The sequence below is a fragment of the Pteropus vampyrus genome, unplaced genomic scaffold (assembly GCF_000151845.1).
Source record: "Pteropus vampyrus isolate Shadow unplaced genomic scaffold, Pvam_2.0 Scaffold471, whole genome shotgun sequence".
Classification (NCBI taxonomy): Eukaryota; Metazoa; Chordata; class Mammalia; order Chiroptera; family Pteropodidae; genus Pteropus; species Pteropus vampyrus.
In genome coordinates, this window is record NW_011889252.1 from 548197 (window position 1) to 572283 (window position 24087).

The 24087-nt window shown below is 42.5% G+C and overlaps 1 protein-coding gene across 1 annotated transcript in view; it reads right to left on the reverse strand.

The window, feature by feature from the left end:
- Positions 1 to 2949: 2949 nt before the first annotated feature.
- SCN8A (sodium voltage-gated channel alpha subunit 8) overlaps positions 2950 to 24087 on the reverse strand; it is a 180167-nt gene continuing 159029 nt past the window's right edge. The window contains exons 21-27 of the mRNA XM_023524541.1: positions 23897 to 24019; positions 17743 to 18027; positions 15920 to 15973; positions 15282 to 15419; positions 14185 to 14289; positions 11047 to 11317; positions 2950 to 7781 (exon numbers count right to left, since the gene is read on the reverse strand). Coding sequence (XP_023380309.1) covers positions 6634 to 7781; positions 11047 to 11317; positions 14185 to 14289; positions 15282 to 15419; positions 15920 to 15973; positions 17743 to 18027; positions 23897 to 24019 — 2124 coding nt within the window. The 3' untranslated portion in view covers positions 2950 to 6633. The remainder of the gene's footprint in view (positions 7782 to 11046; positions 11318 to 14184; positions 14290 to 15281; positions 15420 to 15919; positions 15974 to 17742; positions 18028 to 23896; positions 24020 to 24087) is intronic.

Here is a 24087-nt window from a genome sequence, read left to right on the forward strand (position 1 = left end):
AGCCCAACTGGGATGAGCTGGAGCTGATCGTGGAGCGACTGCCCCAGGCGCCATACGAGCGGAGTCCCGCTGGCTGGGCCAGGCCGCTGGCACTAGGCTTCCTCACCGGCTTTTTGGGGGCGCTGGGCGCCGGGGCGCTGCTCATCCTGCTCACGCTGTGGATCACAGGCGGCGACGGCGATGGGGCGCGGCCTGGCACTTCTGGCCTGCCCTCTACTGCCCAGCTCAGGCCCGTCGAGGCGCATGCCTGGTGGGAGGCAAAGCCGCTCTTGACAGACGAGCAGCTCCCTTCGCTGGGGGCCTGGGCCCACTCGGCCCGGGCTGCAGGTGGGCCAGATACCCCCTCGCCCCAGTGCCCCAGGCTGTAAAGTAGGGGCACAATCCTGGTAGATTGCTTCCTTTGACCTATTATAAAAGTTACGAAACACACAAAGGAAGAAGCAATCTGTTTATTCGTTCTTTGGAAATGACGAACACAGCCAGGGGTGCTGTCAATAGCAGAGGAAGGGTGGGTGCCATTTTTTTGCGGGGTGGGGCGGTGGGGGGGGGGAGGCAAGGTAGGAGGCAGGCCCTCCCAATTCTTGACAGCTTTAGTTCTTTATTTCGAAATTATTCTTTCACTAGGAGCTATCATTTATTGAGCACTGCGTGCCAGGCCCTATGCTAAGCAGTTATGTACATTGTTTGATCTAATTTTCAAAAATCGGGAAGATATTCTGTTACACATAAGGAAACTGGTGGCATAGTCAGGCTTTTGAACGCAGAGTCGCCTGAGCTGAAAATGTGAGTTCCAGAGGAAATGATCTGTGAACAGTAATGGAGCTTGGGAAGCATAATGGGGGTCAGAACCAGAGAGGAGCTTCTGTTACTTCTAAGGGCTCCTAGAGTATTTAGGAGGCCACACAGGTACAGGTGTGCCCCCTTCCAGAGGCTACTCCTTCCAACCTGCTCTCCCCACTCTGGCAAGGCCCCCTGAAGATCTACCTAGAGCCCCAAACCTTTCCCACCCAGCTGAGTGGCTGGGGTACTGCCAGCCCATCTGAGGACCAGAGCTGAACCTCACACGGACTCTGCTCAGACTATGTCCCTTGCCAGAGGACAGCTGTGGGGTCCTGCTAGGTGGGAGCGTTTGACTCCCTGTGCACTGGGCTGAGGGGCTTTGGTGTGAGAGCAATGACAGAATGACAAGCCAGTCCAAGAGGAGAGTTGAAAACAAGATTGACGTAACCCTTTATTGCAAATTCTAAAGTAAAAAGATGTACAGTACAAAGTAAAATTGAAATTTCAGACTATAAACTTCCAATCCACTTATACATTCTCATTTCTCAAGCATTTCTGCCATTTCCGTATAAACGGAACAGGGAACAAGTCGAGGGGGTGAGGGAAGGAGATACAGCAAGGGAAAAAAATTAAGTGTCTAGAATAATCACAAACCCCAGAAGCAAGTGAAAGGAAAGACGTTTTCTCGACCTGCTGTCCTGGTGATGAGAAGCGGGGGTGGTTGGAGCAGTGCAGTTTTAAATGGCTCTCAGAATAGCAGCATTTATGGTACCATTTCATCTTCCTTAAGTCCAAATAATACTTTGCCCTTCCCTAGTGCCTTTGCCTCTGTATCTCAAAACACTTTACAAAACATTTAGTTAAAGCCTCACAACACCCCTGTGAGGTAGGTCAGTATTATTATCCCCATTTTACAGATGGGGAAACTGAGGCACAGAGAGGTTAAGTGACTTGCCCAAGGCCACACAGCGAGCCAGCGGTCGAGCTGGGAATGGAACACAGGAGTTCTGTCCCCTTTCTGGAACCGCTGGACCCCGCTCCCCTTTACCTATATACATTCTTCACACACACACACACACCACATGTGCACACCCACCCACCCCACCCCACTTAGCCTCTATGTACAGAAAACAGCAGTGGGGGCAGGGGTAGGGGGTGCCCCAGGAGCATTTTAATGGAGGAAATCTTGATAATCTTTAAAAGGGAATCCAAGAAAGCATAGAGCTAAGCCACGATGCAGACTCTGTGCCAGCCTTGGGGCCCTCCCAACCTAGACTTCCTCTTCTCTCCTGATGTCCCCCTGGCTGACTAGTTGCAGCCAATTCTTTAGGGAGTGGGGGTACCTGAAAATGAACGAAGCTTTTTGCAAAACTTTGGGCAACATCTGAGAAAAAATGAGGCATCGTTACAGAAGATGCCTAGGACTCAAGTCACAAAGTCATAACCCATGGCAATCTCACCTCCGCAGCAGGCCCGGAGGCAGGCTGGGGGCTGGGGGAGGATGGGGACTGACCTACCAGCCATCTCTCTCCAGAGTGGAGCTACTGGAGCGGACTAGAGTGGGCACTTCAGAATCCTCCTGAGAGTGTTCCTGGACCAGGAGACATGGCCTAGAGAGGGATGTCCCCAAAGTGGGGCAGGGTGAGGGATGCCCCTCTCCCCTGCACAAATGTGAACGAGACCAGCCTTAGTCTGCTGGTTTATTTGTGGGGTGATGGAGGGCAGCGCCCAGCATTAGCTAGCAGAGTGGAGGCTTGTTGGGCATCGTGCTCGCCCGAGCTTTGGAGCATTGGGATAGTTGTTTTCTTCACGTACTGGTGAAAAAGGCAGAAGGCCAGCCCAGCCGGGTTGACTGACATTGACTCTGGGGGCTCCGCCAGGTGAACTGGTGAGGAAGGGGTTTCATGGTCTTTTAAGCACCAGCCTAGTAGGGGAGTAATGCCACATGCAACAAGTGAATGGGGATGGGTGGGGGAAGGGGGGAGGGTCAGGACCTTGCTTTTCTCTCCAATCTCTACTTCTCAGCCAGAACTTTGCCAGAGACTCTTTGATTACTCTTCCTTCCATTCTCCTCCTTTCCCCAAATGTGCTAAGGTCCCAACTCCCAGACCTCTCCCAGGACTCAAGAATTGGTATCAAGCAACAAACGCACACCAAGACAGGCTTCCCTTGTACAGTAAAAAGGGTCATTTTTATTTTGTTTCCTTTTTGGCTTATAGTAGTGATTTACTTTTTATCACGTCTCATTTAGAGCAGTGTTTGGCCTCCATGCATTCACTAATACACTAATCTTCACTATTGGTCTTTTATAAGTTTACATTGGTTGCGGCGAAAAATAAAAGAACTCTGGGCACTGTCGTTCCAGGGGCTTTGACTGGGAGTTTCTGTTTATCTCTCTCCCCTGTCAACTTCTGGTGCCAAAAGAGGCTCATTTAGAAAGAAGTGGGAGTAGGTCACGCTGACTCAGGAAGTTTTTCCTGCTCTTGCCCTCTGCTTTAAATTCTGGAGTCTCCTCATCCTAAGCAACCAGGAGGTTAAGAAAAGAGGGGAAAGTGTTTTCACACAAACCAGCAACCGTGTCAGCTGCTGCTCAGTGGCTTTGGCTCTGCATTTTACATTAACAGCATCACATGTCTTTTTGCTTTTTGTCCGTTTTTAAAGGTGGATTGTGGAGTATAAATACTGCACCAAGGACCTGGCTACAAAAAATAAATATTTATATTATATTTATATATCTATATATATATATATGTGCAGTGATACTGTGGCTGCTGCTGCTTTTTGATTGGCTTCGTTAATATTTGGCAAAGCGTTGCCACTTACCCACTCAGTGAAGACATACAAAAACGTCATCACTGGTTCTTTCAGTTCAATGCCTGTTAACTGCGGGTGTAAACTGCTGGTGATGGTGTCATTTACTACCAAAGAAGTGTGGAGCGGGGTGGGCGAGTGAGAGAGTGAGCGAGCGACTGAGTAGGTGGAGGGATGGCGGGGAGGGAAAAGAAGGTGGGAAAAGTTAAAAAGAAAAAGTGAAACTTCAAACAGAATGGAGGTGGCTTCTTCCCTGTGAAGCTGGCTGATGGGTGTCAGATACCAAGGCTCATGTGTGTGTGACTGAGGAGACAGCCTGCTGGGCTGGGGTCAGAGTCTGGGGGAGGAAACAGGTCAGAGCTCAGAAAAACCTCATTCATATTCTCTAGTAGCTTAATGACATCACTAGCATGAGCACTTGGGGTACCGAGTGGGATCTTGTAGTTCCGTTGCCCATCTCAAGACCTAAGAACAATTATGAAGGTTAGCCAGATCTTGCATAGAAGTGGTTAGAATTTATTGCACATTGGAACAAAAATATATATATTTTTTGTTGTTTTGGAAAAGACCATTAGCGATAAAAAATTTTTTGTCTGTCTGTCTGGTTTGGGGATGTACATTGGCTGACAGCAGCTAAGTTCTAAGAAGAAAGAAAAGTATAAAAAATAAAAATAAACATGACAATGGCATAAGCCAGAAGCCATTTCCTATTTAATAAGTTAATAATTTGTATTTACAAAAAGGCATGCCAATAAAATAAAATGATATATTACAGTATTTATAATTCTCTTAAAAAGAATAACCACGTGTCAGCTTCTGTTTTGTGCTGTTTACGATGTAGCCTGTACATGTTACTATACATTCATCCTAGCAGTTAGCAGGGTCACTGAAAGAAATGCCTTCCCAACCCGGCATCGGGTATAGTACAAAAAGTTCTATGGGTGATGCTGCAGAGGCAGGTTTACAAGAGCTGGATAGCTTCTAATGGTCTAACAAGATAGAAAGCTCTGCTTACTGACTTGCTGTGGTTGGTTCTATGCAAAACTAGTCAGGTGGACAGTGAAAATACATCCAAAGTGCTTCTACTGCAAGGCAATTGGTGTGTCTGATTATTGGTTTTTTCCCTCCTCTATTGTATGGTTCAGGAAGAATTTATTTTGATTTGGTTCACATGCTAAAGTCTCTCCTATACTTTGTATAGACTTCCCGACACATTCAACTGCAGCATCTTGGCTTTGAAATCTAGTCATCAGATGAGAAACCCCTGGACTAAAAACTGTCTTCCCTAAAGCAGGAGATGGAATGGAAGATATGACGCTCCCCCCAAAGCCACCCTCCAATGACAATGGGCAGGTTGCTAAGCAGAGAGCAAAGCTGGCTGAAAGGGAATGCGCTGGGGGAAGCTGGAACATCTTAAGAATTAATACTAAGTCACTTTCTCATGAGAACCAGTGCAATAAAGAAACCAAGTGGGTTTGGTTGAGGCGGCTCCATCTCTACCTCAGGTCCCACCATTGACGATTTATTCTAATAATAAATGAAAGAAACCACGGCCATAGCCCCAGTGCTGCTGCCCCCACCCACCTCTGTGGGTAAGGGAAGCCCTGCTTAATGGACAAATGTGATGGAGGCAAGAGAAATCATGCAGTATGTGAGCTTGTGACAACCCCTCTGTAGGAGAGAGAGGCCTGTTCAGAATATCTGAACCCCTCTCCATGCGGACCCAAGCCCAAAGAAAGCCACAATGCAGAAAGACATGATACTAATGAAGTGAGCACCCCTTTACCCCCAACGAAAGGTTGTTTTAAGTTCCCCAAATTACCCCCTGGAGATAACATGCTACTTTGAATAGCACTTTTATCTCTACCCCAAATAAGTGTCAGTTCTCCATTATGAAGGCTAAACAATCATAAATATTGCAAAATACAAATGAACTTTTTTTTCCGATTTTTGTTTTTAGCCCTAGGATTTGGTTTTACAGTGACATTATTAATACAAGCCATTTGAGATCAAAGTTTCCCCACGTACGGGACACAGAGCAGCATTAAATAGTTCATCTTTCGAAATGTGCAACAATGGCTGTATGTTAGAGATGTCTGTTAAACATATACACACAACGGATCCATCTGCTTGTTGGATTGGGTTTTTTGTTGGTGGTGGTCAATTGGTTGGTTATGTTCCCCTACCCAGAAGGTGTATGAAAGACTTCTAAGAATTCATAAAGAATTGCAGTGGGTATGGAACTCTTACCATTTTTTTTTCCTCCAAATACAGTGAACGGTGCAGGGCTGGGTCCTGTCCAAAGGCTGACCCAGTGCAGGGGACAGGATTAGTAGTGTCCTGTGGTGTATGGTTCTCATGCATGACTTCTGATCACGGCATGCCATCATGCAAATCATTTCTACGCATTGAACAAGCACAATGTTTGGAATCGGCCTGAGCAAGTCCTCCTCAGCCTGAAGAAACCTGTTTGTTTTCCCCCACCCATCTCCAAACCACGTGAAGCCCATGTGGAGAAGATGCGGTTTATGTCAAAGAAACTGACAATTAAATGACATGGGCTAAATGTGAGTGTGTGTGTTTTTTCTTTTTGCTGCTTAGCTTAACTAATGTAAGAATGCAAATATAGTTTGCATGAACAAATAAACTTTTAAAGTGATGCTTTCTGCTCTTAGAATCAACAAAATGAAAAAATAAAATCCATTTGGCTGCAACGGAAATATGCTGGTCCCGGCAGCCTCTCCTCTGTTTTTGTATCCTGTTAGTTTTGTCCTAAGTTGCATTGACTGATGTGGAACATGCAGTAACCACCTGCCCAAGCATTAGAAAATCTGTGAGTCCAGGGAGCAGGGTCCTTTGCCCTGGGCAGGTCACTGCTCAAGATGCAACCGTGTTACATGGTAAGCAGAAACTACGTTTGGTATAGATCTTCAGGGTAAAGTGTCTCCACAGCTGTTCTGCATTGATAATATTCAGGAAGTTTGTAAACAATCTTTCACTTGCAAGTTTTAAATTTGTACAATATTTAATTTTTACTTTCCTTTAACACTTGGATTCTCTGACCTCTTTTTGTCTTTTGGCTCTTTCCCTTCTTCCTTCCTCTGCCCGTTGCTGTTTTTCCTTCTCAGGTTTAGTTACACTGTCATAGGATGGGAGGGAGGCTGTAGACGGGGTGCTCTCCTTTTTCTCCCGGTGTGTGCCTCCATTCTCCAGCTTATTGGAAGTTGTCTTTTTGCAAATGAAGCCCCGCCTTGCTAAATGTCCCCGGTAGGCGCGCTGCAGGACCACTGCAGACACCTCTTCCTGTTTGCGCCGCAGTGTGGTCGTGATTGGCTCGTAAGACACTTTGGAAGGATTGGATGCCACGAACCGCTCCTCCATCTGCTGCCGAAGGATGTCCAACTCCCCGCTGTCTCCCAGGACCCGCTTGGTGAAGGCAAAAAGGATGTCCAAGCAGTGGATGCGATCCCCACTGACCATGGGCAGATCCATGGCAATGAGCTCAATGGTGTTGGGCTTGGGCACTCGGAGAGGATGCTCCAAGGCATCTGCAAAGTCTGCCAGCTTACAGTACTCGATGAACTGGGTGGCATCAGGGTCAAACTTCTCCCAGATCTCATAGAAGGTCTCAAAGTCATCCTCACTCAGAGGGTCTGCACTTTCCTCTGTGGCTACACTGAAGTTCTCCAAGATGATGGCAATGTACATGTTCACGACAATTAGAAAGGAGATGATGATGTAGCTTACAAAGAAGAAGATGCCCACTGAGGGGTTCCCACAGTCTCCCTTAAAGCCACTCCCTGGGTGTTCCTTTTCCAGACTGCAGTCAGGGGGGCGGTTTAGGATGGGCAGCAGCAGGCCGTCCCACCCAGCTGAGGTTGTGATCTGGAACAGGCAGATCATGCTGTTGCCAAATGTCTCAAAGTTGAACATGTCATCGATGCCCGCCTCGTGCTTCACATAAGCAAAATTGGACATCCCAAAGATAGAGAAGATGAACATGACCAGGAAGAGCAGAAGGCCGATGTTGAACAGAGCAGGCAAGGACATCATTAAGGCAAAGAGCAGGGTACGAATCCCTTTGGCGCCTTTGATCAGACGCAAGATGCGCCCAATACGGGCCAATCGGATGACTCGGAATAGGGTTGGGGAAACAAAGTATTTCTCAATTATATCGGCCAGGAACATTCCTAAGAAGAGGAATATAAGAAGATATGTTACTGCGATTGGAGAAGTCCTTTCTCTTTATTCATGTCGTCTGGCATTATGAAACCCTTAAGTTCAAAGGACTTTACAGAATGAGCGCCTTACTATTCAATCTGAACTCTCATGATAAAAAGAGAAAATCACATGTTTCGAACACATAGAAAAAGCAGAGAAAACAATAGACACCTATGCACTAACGCCCAGATTTAAGAGATGTCAGCATTTCACCAAATGTTTCCTCTCTTCGGCCCCAGAAGCAACCATAATCCTGAAGATGGTATCACTGCAGTGTCTTCATAATATTGCTATGTATGAACCCATAAATAATAGATAATTTCTTACTATGTTTAAAATATTATACTATATCTATCTTTGTAGATCAATTTTTTTAGATCTCTAACTTGCTTTTGAGACTTAACATTATGTCTGTGAGACTGCTCTCTGGTGTTTAAACTTTAGATTTATTGCAATGGTTGAATTTCATGACTAGGCCTTCATTTATCTGTTTTCCCACTCAAAGACAATTAGCTTTTTTCAGATTTGTGCAAGCATCACTTTCCAAAGTATTATCAATTCTTCTCCAAAATGCTATCAAATTCTCATATCCACAAAGAATGAATAAGAGGTCCTGGCTCACCCCATGACTCACAACCCTTTGGCTGTGATGTCTTAGTTATTCTGATAATGCTACCAGTTTCGAAGTATCTTATTCCTGACTCTGAAAAGAAAGATGTCTTTGGTTTCTCACTGCCCCATGTCCCTACCAAATGACTCTAGAAAACTACAGGGTCCTCTCAGGAGTGGTTTTTAACTCAGAGCTTCCAGGTTTTGTGTTTGAAGCCATCAATCAGAAACCAGTATCGGCAGATAAAAATGTCAAGGCATTAGGAGGAAATAAAAGTAGACAGTGAAAATGTACAAATGAGAGGGCTTTTTTCTGTTTACATTCATCCAGGGGTCCGCCTCTGCCAGATCACTTGCCTTAAAATCAATAATGGGAACCCAGTGAGGGGCCACAGAAGGAAGAGGAGATGAAAAGGTTGGGAAATGACAGCTGAATGGAAGGCAAGGACATGTTCTCTTCCTTCAGTGCTTTCTCTCGCTATTGAGGCCCTGACAAGACAGCATGAGCTTCAACTGACATTAGGGATTGACTTTAAATAAGGAAATATCTTTCAACCATAAGGATTCATAAGTATTGGGGTGATGAACTTCAGAAGGCTATGGAATCCTCTTATTTGAAGGTTTTAAGCTAGGCGAGAATCTTAAGGAACTTTAAGAAAGGAACGAGATGCAGTAAGTTCAAAGTAGGCCAGATAACCACTTGGGGCTTCTTCTGGAGCTAGAACTCCATGAGGTGTTTGAGTTTTCAAAGAAATATTTACCTCGGCCAGGACCCCAAATGATTTCTCAGCTCTCTTCTTTTTACTTCTCAATTAAGCCAAAATCAGTGACCATAAGTTGGGTAATATATATAATACTCGCATTCCATGTATGGTGGGCAAGGCAGGCTTCAGAGAGAGGATGCCTGAGTGAGGTTTTATAGGATATGTATTTGTCCTGAGAGAAAAGGGGAAAGAGACGGGGCAGACAGCAACCCAGGCAGCAAGAACACCATTGAAGGCATCCGTTAGGAGGCTCCAGGGCTAGTTTCACCTCGATGCCTCTTAATTTAAAAAGATGATCTCTATACTTTGTTTCTGAACAAATTAATGATATTTAATAAAAATTTCAATCATCAAAAGTAATACTATTCTTCTTCTTTATTTTCAACTACTATCTGAGAATAGGGGGCATGGTTTGGTCTGTGGATTTTCCATCCCAGTCAATGATGAGGGGGCTGAAAAAGTTCAAGAACAGTGGACAAGGGCAGCATTGTCCAATGTGTGTGTTGTGGGAAGTTAGGGGGCTGGGCTGGAACCTCTACCTACTAACTTAACAGCCCCATGTCTTGGTAACTGCTCTGTGCTGCAGTTCCTTATGACACTTAAGAGAGTTGTGAGGGTTATAAAGTAAAACATGTAAGGTACTTAGAATGTTGACCAGCACATAGTATATTCCATTAAAATACGAGATATCATTATTATTACTTGAAAAAGGGTGTTGTGATCAAATAAAGGTGGGATGGTGTGTTAAACGGAGCCTCTTTACTGCAGGACTTCCGGGATTCTTCTACAGGCTACCGTGCTCTATGACCCACCAAAGGGAAATTCAATGTGTAGTTTTGCCCAGAGTAATTTCATTGTGGGATTCTTTTCTTGAGGCGAGATGGATGGGATTGGTATTCCATGTATCGACACACATTTGGATGCTGCTCCTGAGGACAGAAGTAGAAAGTTGCCCAGGCCAAAGGGAGGGCCAGCTGCTTTCTGCTGCCCACAGTCACTGCCTTGCTAAACCAGCCAGGCCACCTGAGCTCTGGAACTGGTGCCCATGGGTCTCGGGCACTCTCTCTGTGCTAGCCTAAGTCAGTCAAACATACCAGGGCAGTGTTTCACCATTCGGGATGCCTGTAAGGAAGGCAGGGAAACAGTCTGAGAGGGCGATCAATAGGACAGCACTTCCTCTGCCTGCCAGGATATCACCCCTTCCATGCCTTTAGGGTGAAGGAAAACATCACAGTCACTGTTAAAAACCAACTTGAGTTCTGCCTCTGCCACCGACGAGTTGAGTGACCTTGAACATCTTTGCAGTGAAGATAATAAAATAGCCTGCTTGCTGGCTGCCGCAACAATCAAATGAGATAATGCAAGTGAAGAAACTCTCAAACTGTACTTGGCACACAGTAAAATTTCAGTAAAATGAGCATTGCCATTATCATCAGCGCTACCACTATCATCACCACCAGAATTTCCTAGACCACTTCGTTAATACCCAACTGAACCATCTCATACCATTCCTTTTTTATTTTATACTGCTATTATACCTGCATTTTTTTTTTAAAAAAAAAAAATAAATTTCTTTACCTTCCCTGTTAGATTTAAATTCCTTGAAAGCAAGAACCAAATCTAATCTTGAATTTCCCCTTCAACCACAGAATTTACAATCCAAGGCTACTCTCAACACTCAATAGACTCACTGACCATGTAAACTGCTGGGTAGGCCCACGAGAACTTAGGGGCACACGCGGGCTTAAGCTATGACAGTAAGCAGCCTGCACTCAGACCTGTGTAACTCATTGCTCTCCTAGGAATCTCGTCCTCAAGGCCAGTCAGGTCCCCTTTTCCCTTCCCGGCCTGCCTTACTCACCCACAATGGAGAGGATGACTACCACGAAGTCGAAGATGTTCCAGCCAATGGTGAAGTAGTAGTGCCTCAAGGCAAACATTTTGAGCACACACTCACAGGTGAAGAAGATGACGAAGACCAGGTTAATCCAGTAGAGAATATTCTCCATCTGCTTGCTCTGAGTATCTGTCTCCACCATCATTGTCACCATGTTAAGGCAGATGAGCATCATGATAACAATGTCAAAGGCTTGTTGAGTGACAAAATCAAAGATGATACCTTGGATTTTGTTCTGGGTGGGGGCGGGGGGAAGGAGGGAGGAAAGATACAAAAGGATTCATGAAAGCCTTTCTGAGCAGACTGTGGAAGTTACCATCTTATTATTCAGAGTACTCTGCTTTCTATTCTGTAATACTAGCCAGGTCCACCTTGCTGTTATATCAGGAGATCAGGAACATGGACAGATCCCAACATCAATATTACCTCAGGAAGAGTTTTCTAAAATTGTCACTCTTCTCTTTTGCATCTCAGCCATCACACACTTCTAGACGCCTTCCCACCTCTGCAGTTGCTCCTTTTCAGTCTCATTTCCCAGCCATTTCTTCTCTTACTTAATCTCTTCTTTCTCTACACTTTCTCTCTGGAAGAGCTCATCTATTCCTACTGCTTATATAATATCTACGTACTTATATTTCTCAGGTTCTTCCTTCTACAGCCCATATCTTCCCTTTGCATTCCTGTGTTGCTTACTTGACATCTCTCCTTGATGACTCATAAGCACCTCAAACTTAACAAGACGAAAGCAGACCTAAGTCCTTTCTCTGCCCCTCACCCAACTTGTTCTCACCTCAATTATTCATCCAGTCTCTAAGCCAGAAATCGGAGGGTCATCCTTGTCTCTTTCCTCTCCTCATCCCCCATCTAATCCACTGCAGGTTCTAATGATTCTTTCTCCAAAAAATATAACTTGAATTTATACACTTCATTCCACTTCTGTTGGCTCTACTCTAAGCCACCATCATTTTTCATCTGAACTTCTAGAAGAGTCTCCTAACTGGTCTCCCTGCTTCCTCTCGTATCCTCATCCAATGGAATCTCCACACAGTGGCCAGAGTGGTTATTTAAAAACAAATGAATCACATCATTCTTCTATTTAAAACCTTTTAATCGTTTCTTATTGGGCTTGCAACAAAATTTCTATTGTTAACCTGGCTTAAAAATGCCTTTTACAGTCTGATCTTGCTCCTCTCATGCCCCTTCCTCAAGCTCATCGCCACCTGGCCACACTAATGTTTTCTGCTTTTAGGGCTTTGTATGCTTTTCCAGGATCTCTTTACCCAGCATTTTGGCTCCTTCTCATCCACTCAAGTAGACCTTCCCTAGTGAAGCTTTCTCTGACTACTCTATCGAAGTAGACCCCCCCACCCCACCCTAAGGCTCTATTCTTCTCTGTCATGACCCTCTGGTTAATTTTTTCTCACATTCCACATGTTATAATAGCCATCTGTTTACTTATTTATTATCTATATCCCCACTATATTGTAAGCTCCATGATAGCGATGTCTAAATTTTGTTCATCACTTTATGCTTAGTGCCTGGTACACAGTAGGAGATCTTTCACTACAGTTAAGTCCTCACTTAATGACATGGGTTCTGTGACCTATGCAAAACGACTTATGCAAAACAACTTATAACAAAACTAGTTTTAACCATGGGATAACTGATATAAACAAGAGTTAAGTTCCTATGTATCTCACTGTTAGAATGAAATGACTCTTGAAGGAAATGATCTTATTGGAGGACATGCTGTATTTGCTGAAGGAGTGCTAATCACTATTAATATGTCCTATCACACCAAGCTTTTATATTTTAGAGTGAAAGAAAATACACTCAGGATTCCATGTGCAAAGTACTGAATAGAACTTTAGAAATGTTAATCCTCTTCCATTCCATTTGTTCCCATTTCTGTCACAGAATGGAAACTGTAACATCAAGGAATTATAAAAAAATTGCTTTCTTAAGATATCCCTGATTTTCTTTTAAAGTACTTAGGCACTTGAGCTTGTACTTATTCTCAGGATTACTTTAACTTGGTGGCTTTCAAACCACCAGTTCTGCAAAGCCCTGGAGTTTCCTTTCCTTCAGAATTTGGTGAGGCAAGTATGCCAGGAACAGGGTGTGGGGGGAGTAGAGAAAATACTTTAGGATTCCCACTCTTGATTCAAACAAAGTAGCTCTACTTTTATTTTTACAAATTAGATTGCCAGGTAAGCTTTATTTTAATAGGTCTGTTTTTTTGTTTGTTTGTTTGTTTTCTTTTTTTTTGTCTTTTTTTTTTTTTTTAAATTACGCCTACAGCACCTGGTATTCCTAGGTGGTCTCCAAACTAGGCCCAACCCTGCTTAGCTTCCAAGATCAAACAGGATCGGGTGTGTTCAGGGTGGCATGGCTGTAGACTTTTTTTTTTCTTTTAAGTAGTAACTTAAATCCAAGTTACAGAGGAAAAGACTTTGAGCCCGGTCTTTGAGGGCTGTGTCCCATTCAACTGGGTACATGGCTTCAGGAGCATCTCCCTCTCTGAAGCAAGAGCACAACCACCAACAGAAGGGTAAAGCAGAGTCCCAGTCCCCAAATCTGTTTTACAAAAGTCTCAGATCAAGAGAGTAAATCAAGACATTCGAATCTTTCAGTTTTACCCTCTTCTCCTCCCACAAATAGCCAGAAGCATTATTTTAGCTTCCAGACACATCCTTGTAAAGCCTGACTTGTTGGGTAGAGAGTTGAGAATATAATGACCAAATCCTATCTCATACTGGTAGGAAAGAGACCAGCTTTCATTTTTACTTTCCTTTATTAGTTAATTGTCTCTTAAAACATCTCTCTTCCAGAGCCAGAGCCAGCATAGTTAACATGCCAACTCTCTGCTGCTGCCCAAGGAAGATAGGGAGGCAAGGTCAAGCACACGAGGAAAAGCCATCTCATATCTTAATGCCTGTTCTTCTGCTGTTTTCCTCAGATCTTCTGGATGGGGCGGCTAGGAGAGTATTAGCGGGCACAGGAAGCCCGTCACTTACCCCTTTCCTTCCTTCGCAACAACCCTACCAGTGTCTTTTTCCATATGTGGTCTCACTCTGCCCTCGGCCTGCACAATGCACTCACCAGGGGGCGGGGAATGGGTTTCTGTGGTTTCTTTGAGCCCAGCTTTTTCATGGCATTGTAGTACTTCTTCTGTTCTTCAGTCATGAAGATGTCCTGACCTCCAAAGTAAAGGAGGGAAAAAGAGAACGAGTAATTACAACTGGCTGTCACATGCTTTGGGTTTGGAACCTAAGGTTCAACACTGAGAAGTGAGGGAGATTTATTCCCTTTCCTTCCCTGAGGTCAGTTTAGCTAACAGTTGTTCCAGAGTGAGGCAGACCTGGGACAACTATACTAATTCAAAGAGACACCTGCCTTTGTTTTTGTTTTCAGCTTGGGTTTTCTGAGATCTGCTAGGAAGAAAGGACTTGGACTACCCAATTACAGACTCTCAGGAAAGAATTAAATTTGAGAGCAATGACTCTGAAGATAGTTACATCTCACTGGTTCCTAAAATTTTTTTGGGCCTGCCATCCTGATAAAATTCTAGGAAAAATATTTTAAAATAAAAAGATTTCAAGTCCTGGCTAATGGCCCATTTATTTCTAATAATATTAAAAACTTAGAAATCTTGGTGCAAAAAAACAATTTGGGAAGTTCCATGGAGTTTGTTGGGACAGACTAGATTTATAAAATGAACGACAAGAGTAATCTTTTCAATTTGCTTTGGAAAACTGTTAACCATCTGGACAAGTAAGGAAATGAACTTTCTAAGGGTGGTCTCTCAAATCCCAATTTGCTAGTGGTCCCCAAGGATTAACATGGATAGTTAGTTACACATCTAGGCAATTTCTACTTCTCACTACAGTTGTTCATCTGCTTTCCTTTTCACCCCTGTCACTATATCCCTCTCTGACCATACCCCTCTCTGGTGGGAGGCCCATATCAGTAAAAGTCCTTACAATAAGATTGCTAGTAAATGCGGTAAATCACACACTGTGAAATCTAGCTCCCAACAGAAAGAGTTGGTTGGGGCTAATGTACAGTGGGTCCAGTGCTACAGTGAGGTGATGATATGGATTTTAGAGAAAGAGAGGTGTTATCTCTTTAGAGATAGAGAGATATGCCTCTCATCTGGGTTGACCTTAGGCCACTGGCAATGAGGGGAGGAGACCTATCTTTTTCTTTTGTTGATTGAAGTTATCAATGATGACACCAATGAACAGGTTCAGGGTGAAGAAGGAGCCGAAGATGATGAAGATGACAAAGTAGATGTACATGTAGATGTTGTCCTCATACTTAGGCTGCTCATCAGGCTGTCAAAGGACAGGAGAAAAAGGAACAGAGTCAGCTCCCAGCTTGGGGATCAGGTGGGTGACCTGCCAAGGCCATCAGCCATAACTGACTACTCAAGCAGCTGAACAAGCTGGGGTCGGGGAGCCCTAGATTCTCTCTGCTTGTCTCCTTTTCCACACTGGCAGGTCCTGCCCTCAGAAGGTGTTATTCCTGCCAAGACTTAGGTGGAGGATAAGCAAATCACAAGGTGAGAGGGAAGGGATGCTGTCTGCTAGAAGCCACACTTATTTCAAAGCAACACTGAAGAGTAGACAGTGCCACTGGGGCCAGGCTAAAAGCAGCAGCATGATCATCTGGAGTCAGCATGAGAGAGTGATGACAGAGAGGAGGAAAGTGCTCTATAATCAATAACATAAGCAATAAATGTTCTAACCCTCCCTCTCTTTCTTGATGAGATCCACCATGCTGCTTGCTGTCTAACAACCTAAGAACATTGTGGTTTCACCATGTATAATCTTACCTTTCGGGAATCTACAGCTGCATACATGATGTCCATCCAGCCTTTGAAGGTTGCCTGGCAAACAGAGTCAGTCATTAGACTGTGCCTGCTAGGGAATAGGTGGGAGTCTAAGCAGGTGTCCAAGAGGGCTGGCTTAGGTTCAGTGAGAACACAGACGGGGAGTTTGGGTGCAGCCTCAGGAGGACATAGAATTTTCTGTTTATTAATATGGGTCCCACGGGAGCTTTGTCTAAGTCCCTGAAAATAACATCAAAATTTGGCAGAGAAACATATTGACAATGGCAACTGGATCAATATTTTTTCAAAAGGTCTTGAAAATGGGCCTGAGAAGGTTGCCTAAAGCTTGGGCAAACTCACATTTATGAATGAGTGGCAGGAATCTAATGAGGGTACTTAGAACTTAGCCCTCCATCGAGACATCACTTTTAAAAAAGTTGACAAGCAAAGGGGTCTGAAAAATTCATAGCTGCATTAAAAAAAAACCCAAACAAGGTCCGAACTTCCCCCTTACTAATATATACATGTTTACCCTAGGGTAGTGGCAATACTGGCTTCATCCTAAGCAGCCCCTTCCCAATTCTACACCTCGATATACTATATCTAGCCTGATTTTGCAAACAAATATGGGTAACCAATTAAAATTCTCCATGTTGTATTTACACTATATGTATGTTTTATTTATTCAACCAGATTCTAAGTTTTTTCAGGGCATGGGCAGTTCCTTATTCATCTGATGGCTCTAGTGGTGCTTTGCATATGGCGGGGACTCTGAATATAATGTGTTGACTGGCTGGTTGATGTGCATTGGAGCTGCTCCATTTCAGATTCGATTTGTGGGCCCAAACTCTTGAACTGAGATAGAACAATAAAAGAGCTTTAGAGTGGGATGAACCACTGCTCATTCCTTTAATTTTGTCACCTATTATTAGCTAATTATAAATGCTTAATATGTTAAGGTCGAGTTCACCTGCATTATCACACTTAATACTCCCAATAACCATCTGATGTAGGCATAGTTGTAACAGTAACAAAAAAACATAATAGCGAATACCATTCATAAGCACTGCTATGTGCCAGGCATTATGCTAAGAAATTTTAATAAATTATCACCAATCCTCTTTATAACCATGAAAGGTATTATTTTCCACATTTAATAGATGAAGAAACAGGTAGGTTGATTAATTTGTCTAAGATTACATATCCAATAAAAATGAGTGTGGCTCAAATCTACATCTCTACATCTGATTAGAAAGCCTATGAGCTTTCATCACATCATAGTCTTGTCAAACACTCCCAAAAACCAGTGAGAGGAAGAGGAAAGTAGGCATAACGAAATGCTACCTAATTAAAACAAATCCTTTCATACTGTGAAACACCGAGACCTTTCTCTGGGGTTGACCTGAGTGGCAGCATCATAGCACTACCATATTCTTCCCTTTAGTTAGCTTCAGTGTAGCTGTTAGATAGAATTGTTCAGCTCCATCAAAATTGCCATCACTTTTTTTTTTGGTCTATGTACTTATTTTTTTCTTTTTCTTTAACTACATACTCTGTCCTGAAGGTGATCGCTCTGCAACTTTATTATGCTGCAGGAATCTTTACTTGCTGTTGAATTTCTGAGCAGCAAGAGATTCTCTTTGAGTGAGGTCTTGGAGAAGTCAGAGCACTCTGAAAGGTATGTCCCTGGAAGTGGTTTAGGAAATGACATGGCTCTGTATGACCTATTAAGAATAATCCTGACCCTGGAAGCAGGCTTGAGAAGGGACCAAAAGAGATTTCTGCTCCCCATCTGAACTTCATAGGACTGAAAAAACAACACTTACCACCTGAAGAAGTGCCAGATATCCTGCCCCAACGTTGTCAAAGTTGATCTTCACATTCTTCCATCTGATTTCTGTATTATTCCCCTCCATGAGCTTTTCACACTCAGTTTTATTGTTGACAAAATCAATTTCAAATCGGATTTCAGAACTCTCATTAAAGCAGTAGTGGTACTTTCCCGCAAATAGGTTAACTCCCATGATGCTGAAAATCAGCCAGAAGATGAGACACACCAGCAGCACATTCATGATGGAGGGGATGGCGCCCACCAAGGCATTCACCACCACCTGCATTGGAAGGGGGAGGTTGCTGAGTGTTGAGAGGAAGTACAGGCAAAAACACTTTTTTGATTTCCAGGAGGGGAATGACATTGTATGGCTTGTTCTGACTATAGAAACAATATGTTCCTTTTGGAATTAGGGTAATTGGAAAGGTCCATTAGTAGGACCACAATTTTCCAAATCTATGAAATATATTTTGAGGAATTCTAAAAAATTACATATGTATATCATCTAACACAAATCCTCTTACCCAAGTTGACCTAAGTCTTCTCTCTTATGCACCAACCTGGACTAAAAAAATTCTTTTAGTCCAGTCTCCTTTCTTGCCAATCCATAAAATATATACCCCGTGGGAAAATCTGAGAGATCTCAAATTCACCAGTTGCCTTTCAACAGACATTCCCCTTCTGCAAAACAAGTTATGATTGTTCAAAATCACAGAGAACCACCCTTTGGGGTTAGCAGTGTATCAGTCAAAGGAACATAAAGACTCTTTTATGACTTTGCAAGGCCAGTTATCTTATTTCAGGCAATAGCTGAGCATGCATATTTTGCAGGCTCAAGAAAAAAAGCTATATTCCCTCTACCAAACAGTGTAAGATAAAATCTGAACAGATGTGTTTTTCATACATGGTTCCTTATTCTTCTTCAGCCTTTTTTTTCCCTGACTTCGTAGGCTTCTAAATCTAAGAGTCACCCTTTGCTTGCCTAATGCTGATGCCTCTGCTCAATTCAGAGTTTGACTTGATTCTTTACAATGTACTAGAAAAAGGAAAGACACTTTTTTTTTTTTGTGGAGAGTTTTGGGTTGGATCACTGTTCTTGAAACTCAATAATTGGCACACTGTTAAAAATCGCAGACTAAAGTAAGCTCAGGAATGAAAAAAAAGCAAAGGGAAAAAAACCCCTCAGGAATCAACGTTTCAAGGTTGTTTTAAACTTTGATTTTGCTTTACCCTATAGGTGAGAGTAGCTAGACAACACTACCACTGTGGCAGCAGTTTTCACTAGAGGAGTCCAAAGTGCTTACAAAAATAGCCTTTCAGATGGTGGGGCAAAAACAAGGCTGGTGTTCACTTCTGCCTTGATTCTCACTTGCTATTGTCTTAAGTGGGACTGTTAGGGCCCAGAAAGGTGTACCTAAAATGGGAAGAACACTTCTTCCTTTTACTGGTATCCTAGGAGGATTAATCTAACTAAAATAAAGACAATGGATATAAATGAGGTCTCTTAATGTTTTGTTAGAAGTAGGTGACAAGTGGGTGACAAGTTATCACTATGTCCCTGCACAGTTTTTCAGTGCAGGGAAGAGACAGGACAGGCTGCCAAATAGCACAGCACCCAAAGGACCAAAAGGGCCATGCCGTAAAAGAACGCCAGGGGGCAGCTCTGGGCTCTAATGTGAGCCTGACCTGGGTTCGGGTTTTCCTTTTGTTTGTCTTAGATTGCAATGTCATTCACTGGAACACATGGCTGAGAAGAGCTGTCTGTTCTGTCCTATATAAAAAAAGGCAATGATATTCTGTTAAGGAGTCACTCTTCCTTAGATGAAAATATTAGTTTTGTGTTTCTCCAATTCATATATAAAGGCCTTACATTGAAAGGCAGTTATTTCTTAATTCTTAGACCAAGAAATCTCTTCTAGATTTAATAGCTCTGTCATTAGAAAATGATTGTATTTCCACTGTTCATTACTTTGAGCAAGGAAAACCAGAATATCTGAAATCTGAAAAATCTTCAATGTTATTTTGAAGAATGATATTCATATTTATTTGTTACCAAATTTATCATGTGATTAGGTCTGAATTTCACCTCCTCATTCTGCAGTCGCTCACCCTTTGATGGGAGCACCAGAAAGCAATGAAATGTGCAAAAAAATACGCAAAAGGGGGGTGATCCACAAAAGGAATAATCATTTCTCAAACGATAAGAATAGGTAAAGATTCAAAAGCTCAGGTCTATGTGACAGCACTTTGCAGCAGAGCTTAGGTGAGAGATCATGACCTTCTACTGAACCCTCACAAGTATGCAATAGGGAAGTAGGACCCCAAAGATTTGAAACTGAGAAATCTTGCTTTTTTAAATCTTAACTCAGAATCTACCTTCTCAAGGAATCTTCTATCTTAACCCAGTCTAACCAGTCCTACAAGTGTCTATGTATTACAGCTAAATATGGGATAGTATATATAGTAGGAAAGAATAACTAGTTAATTGACTAAATGATCTCTTCACACTTTTATACGTGCAGATTGATCAAAGGAATCAATACACAAAAGTATTTACTGATTTATTGAGCCTGTTCTTATATTTATAACATAAAATTATCTTATAAAAGCCAATGTACTTCTAAGTTATAAATGTAGTTTGATTTAATAATCATAATCAAAGAAAAAACTCCTTACCTTAGTTTTATGAAACTAGAAAACAGAGTTGATGAAATTTGCTAATAATTTTTCCTTGCAATAAACAGTAGCTGATAAGCTACACTACGTTAAACAGAAATTGGTTAAGGCTACTCCACATATAATTATCATTGTGCTGATATTCTAAGCAAACAAAAGGCAAGAAACCATGCTTTCTTATTTTGAACTCTTGCACAAAATATGTATTATAAATGCTAATTCAAGTGTCCATTGATAGTCACTTAATAAATCAGATCTCTTTTACTCGCTAATAACTCTCAAGTTATTCTACATTGCCTTGAATTATGATGAAATTCATTATTTTTAAAAACTAGGTATAGGAATATTACTCAAAGCTAGGTTCTAGCAGTCTATAAAAAGTTACTTTTTTCAATGGAGGTTTATGTTTACTGATTGATAAAAATCTCATTTAACTGATAAGAAAGTTCCAATGAAAACTAAATCTTAAAGCCTTTTTGTCTTCTCTATAATTCTTAACATAGTAGTGTTTATTAAATACTTTAAAATCTGTCAAATAGCTTTTAATATCTGGCAGAGGGAACATGGCTTTAAATGGACAACTATGTACTGACAATCAACAAAAATGCATGCATGTTTCATAGCATTACTGTTATATATCCTCAAAAATTTAACAGCACAGCAACATCTTTAAATGAAGATTACTATGGAGGAGAGAAAAGCAAAGAACTACATTAAGTATTCCTTTGCCAATAGCATGAGTGTTTCAATTTTCTGGTCTTTGGTTTGAGGAAGAAGAGAGGAAGAGACTGAAATCAGTGTCCCAGGACAGGCTAAGGCCATACGTTCCCTCCCAAGCAAAGGTCTGAGCCTTTCATTGGAGCAGCACAGTGACAGTTGAGCCCATCTGCGTCGATGGTATTCAGTTCTTGAAGTTTTCTTATTTAACATTTTCTAAGGGTAACCTCTCAAGTGTTGGCATACACAAGAACCCAAACCAAGGAATTAAAAACATATGCCCCCATAGAAAAATAACATTCAAATAAAATGGATGAACCTAAGTCTGTTTATTACTGGGAAGTTACTATAAATTTAGGCAAATTCTACCTTTTCTTTTTGCAGTTATTCTTTCACACAAGGGCTGGGAAACTGCAGTACCGGAATGGATCCTGAGCCCTCTCCACCTGCCCGACCAGAAGTGGTTAAGTGCTGTTGGCTGGAGTCAACCAAATAAGGTGACATTCCTATACCAGAGCTTCTCTTATTGGATGTTTGTTTGAAATCTCAGATTTGAGTTCAAACTTGTTCTTGCCCATATCTCATTTGAGAAAATCTTGATGTAGAGGTTTCACTTTATAATGCTTTTTAAAGAAAACTTGCTATTGTTCTGATCATCCATTCTAGACTTCCGGCCTCCTAAACTATTTGAAAGTTGACAAGTAAGTTTTTGGGGCGTGGAAACTGAGAGTCCAGGAAAGGTGAGAAAAGAAGAAGGAGCCAAAGGGAAGAGGTGTGGCCACCAAATGGGTTCCTGCATCATGAGCAAGCTGGCACTAACCAACCAGCAAGGACTACTTCTGCCACAGGACAGGACTGGCAGTAACAAGCATCCAGACTGAGAACGTTAGTAGCATGTGTCAGTTGGGCATTTTTCTTGGGTTTTCTTCAAGTATTACCAGTCTCATTTCAGGAGACCTAGGATCACTATTGGGGGACCTGGAGGATCACAGGCTACTGGGCCTGGGGACAATGTCGTGATATCGTCTTCAACAGACTTCTTTTAATTCTCAGTTTTTCAGTCACCAAAATGGATTTCAACTCTATAATAAAACTAGTGATTTATTTAAAAATTTCTAATAAAATGGGAAGTCGGGGGAGGAGGAAAGAGCATTTTGATCCTATTTTCAATGACACTATGGCCACCTAAAACAGAGTCCTTTGCAATACACTCTCTCCTTAAATTCAGCCTGAGTATAACAATGACCTCATTGCACACATTCTGAAATCTCTCTCATCTGTGGGAGAAAGAATCCTAAGTTTTTTGTTGTTGTTGTTTGTTTGTTTGTTTTTGCTTTTTAAATTAAAATAAATTTATGCTGCTGTGGAAGTGACCCTCCTACAAATGGCTTCAGTGAGTTGCAGAAAGCTTATATTTAGTAAACCAAACTGTGACTGTGCTACAGAAGAAAACACAAATTTGTTGCAAAAAGCATTTGTCTGAATAAACTAAAATAACAAAATTCCCAAGTCCCAGTGAAATTTTCACCTTCCTGTACAACTGTGGGTGGCTTCATGGAATAGTGGCCAGGGAGTCACCGATGAGGAATGAATGAAGCAGCACTGTCCTGGTATCTAGACTTTCCAATTAGTCTTGCTTTGATGGGACTACTGCAAGTTCAATTTTTATTCCTACATTCTGATATTTGCACGTTTTAAAACACATCCTCTGGTTTGCTCTCCTGCATGTATTCCACATCTGAATTAAAATGAGTTTTCTTGGTCTCGTTAAGTGTAACAGACCTCTCTGATTAGCACAGGACAACTATTACCACCAAAAGCTAGTTGTCCACTAGATTTTAAGAAATTTACTTTTTTAGTGTGTGTGTGTGTGCACATGTGCACACACGCACGATTTTTTAAATCAAGAGAGACAGCAAAAAGGCACCCAAAACGGAAGCCTTGTTTCTAAGTTGGCAGGATGACAGCACCTTGCACCCTTTGGATTTGGGTGGAGTATCACCAAAGCAGGAAGAGCAGGTGTTGAGAAAAGTCAGGAGAACTAGCTGATATTCGTCTAGCATTGTACCTGGTTGTTACTTTGATAGTGTTAGGATAGGGGACCACATAGCGTGGGCAGAGGGAGGTAGGGGGTGAGGAGGAAAGCTTTGCTATCAGACAGAGGCTGCCAGTCCTTATGGGACTGGGCTGAGAACAACAAGGTGCAATAAGAGGAATCAGAATAAAAAGAAAAGCATTTCTTTTCCCAGGGCCGTGCCAATTTCTGCTCCATCCCCAATTCCCAGCCTGCCATCGTGTCTTCAAGCTCTTTCTCAGCTGCTTTCTCAGTGACTCCAAGGCCACAGTGCCCACCTGGCTGATGGCCCTACACAGCACTCTCTCTGCCTGTGGCCATTGCTTTTCAGTGGGTCTCTGGGTTACAATTCCCCTTCTTTGCACCTGGTGATTCTCCCTATTAAATCAACAGCCCAGAAAGCCGCCCCAAGTACTACAGGTAAGCCAGGCCAAATGAGAATAGCCAATGTTAACATGTTCTGCGATGGCACGTTGTGGGGGATGGGGCCAATAGTAACGTGATGAGGCAGCTTAATGCAACTCCCCACGCACGGAGCAGGTGCGGGGGAGAGTGGAGGATCAAATAGCAGCTGCATCACACAGTTTGTGTCTGAATGATCTTTCCACCATGTGATCAGTTCTAGCATGCTTAAACAGTTTCCACTGGCATGCAGAAGGATCAGCTGCTCTTAGTATCTTACCCTCATCCCTTCAAATCGTGATAAGGCTCTTAAGGGTCTCAAAGCTCTTAGGGTCCTAAGGGACTTTATGGCACCTAGTTCCGAGTAGCCCAGGGCATTAGCTATAAGGCTGACTAAAGAGACCTACACGGAAACAGAAGAAAAAAACAAAAACAAAAAAGGAAACAAAAAAAAAAAAAAAAAAAAAAAAA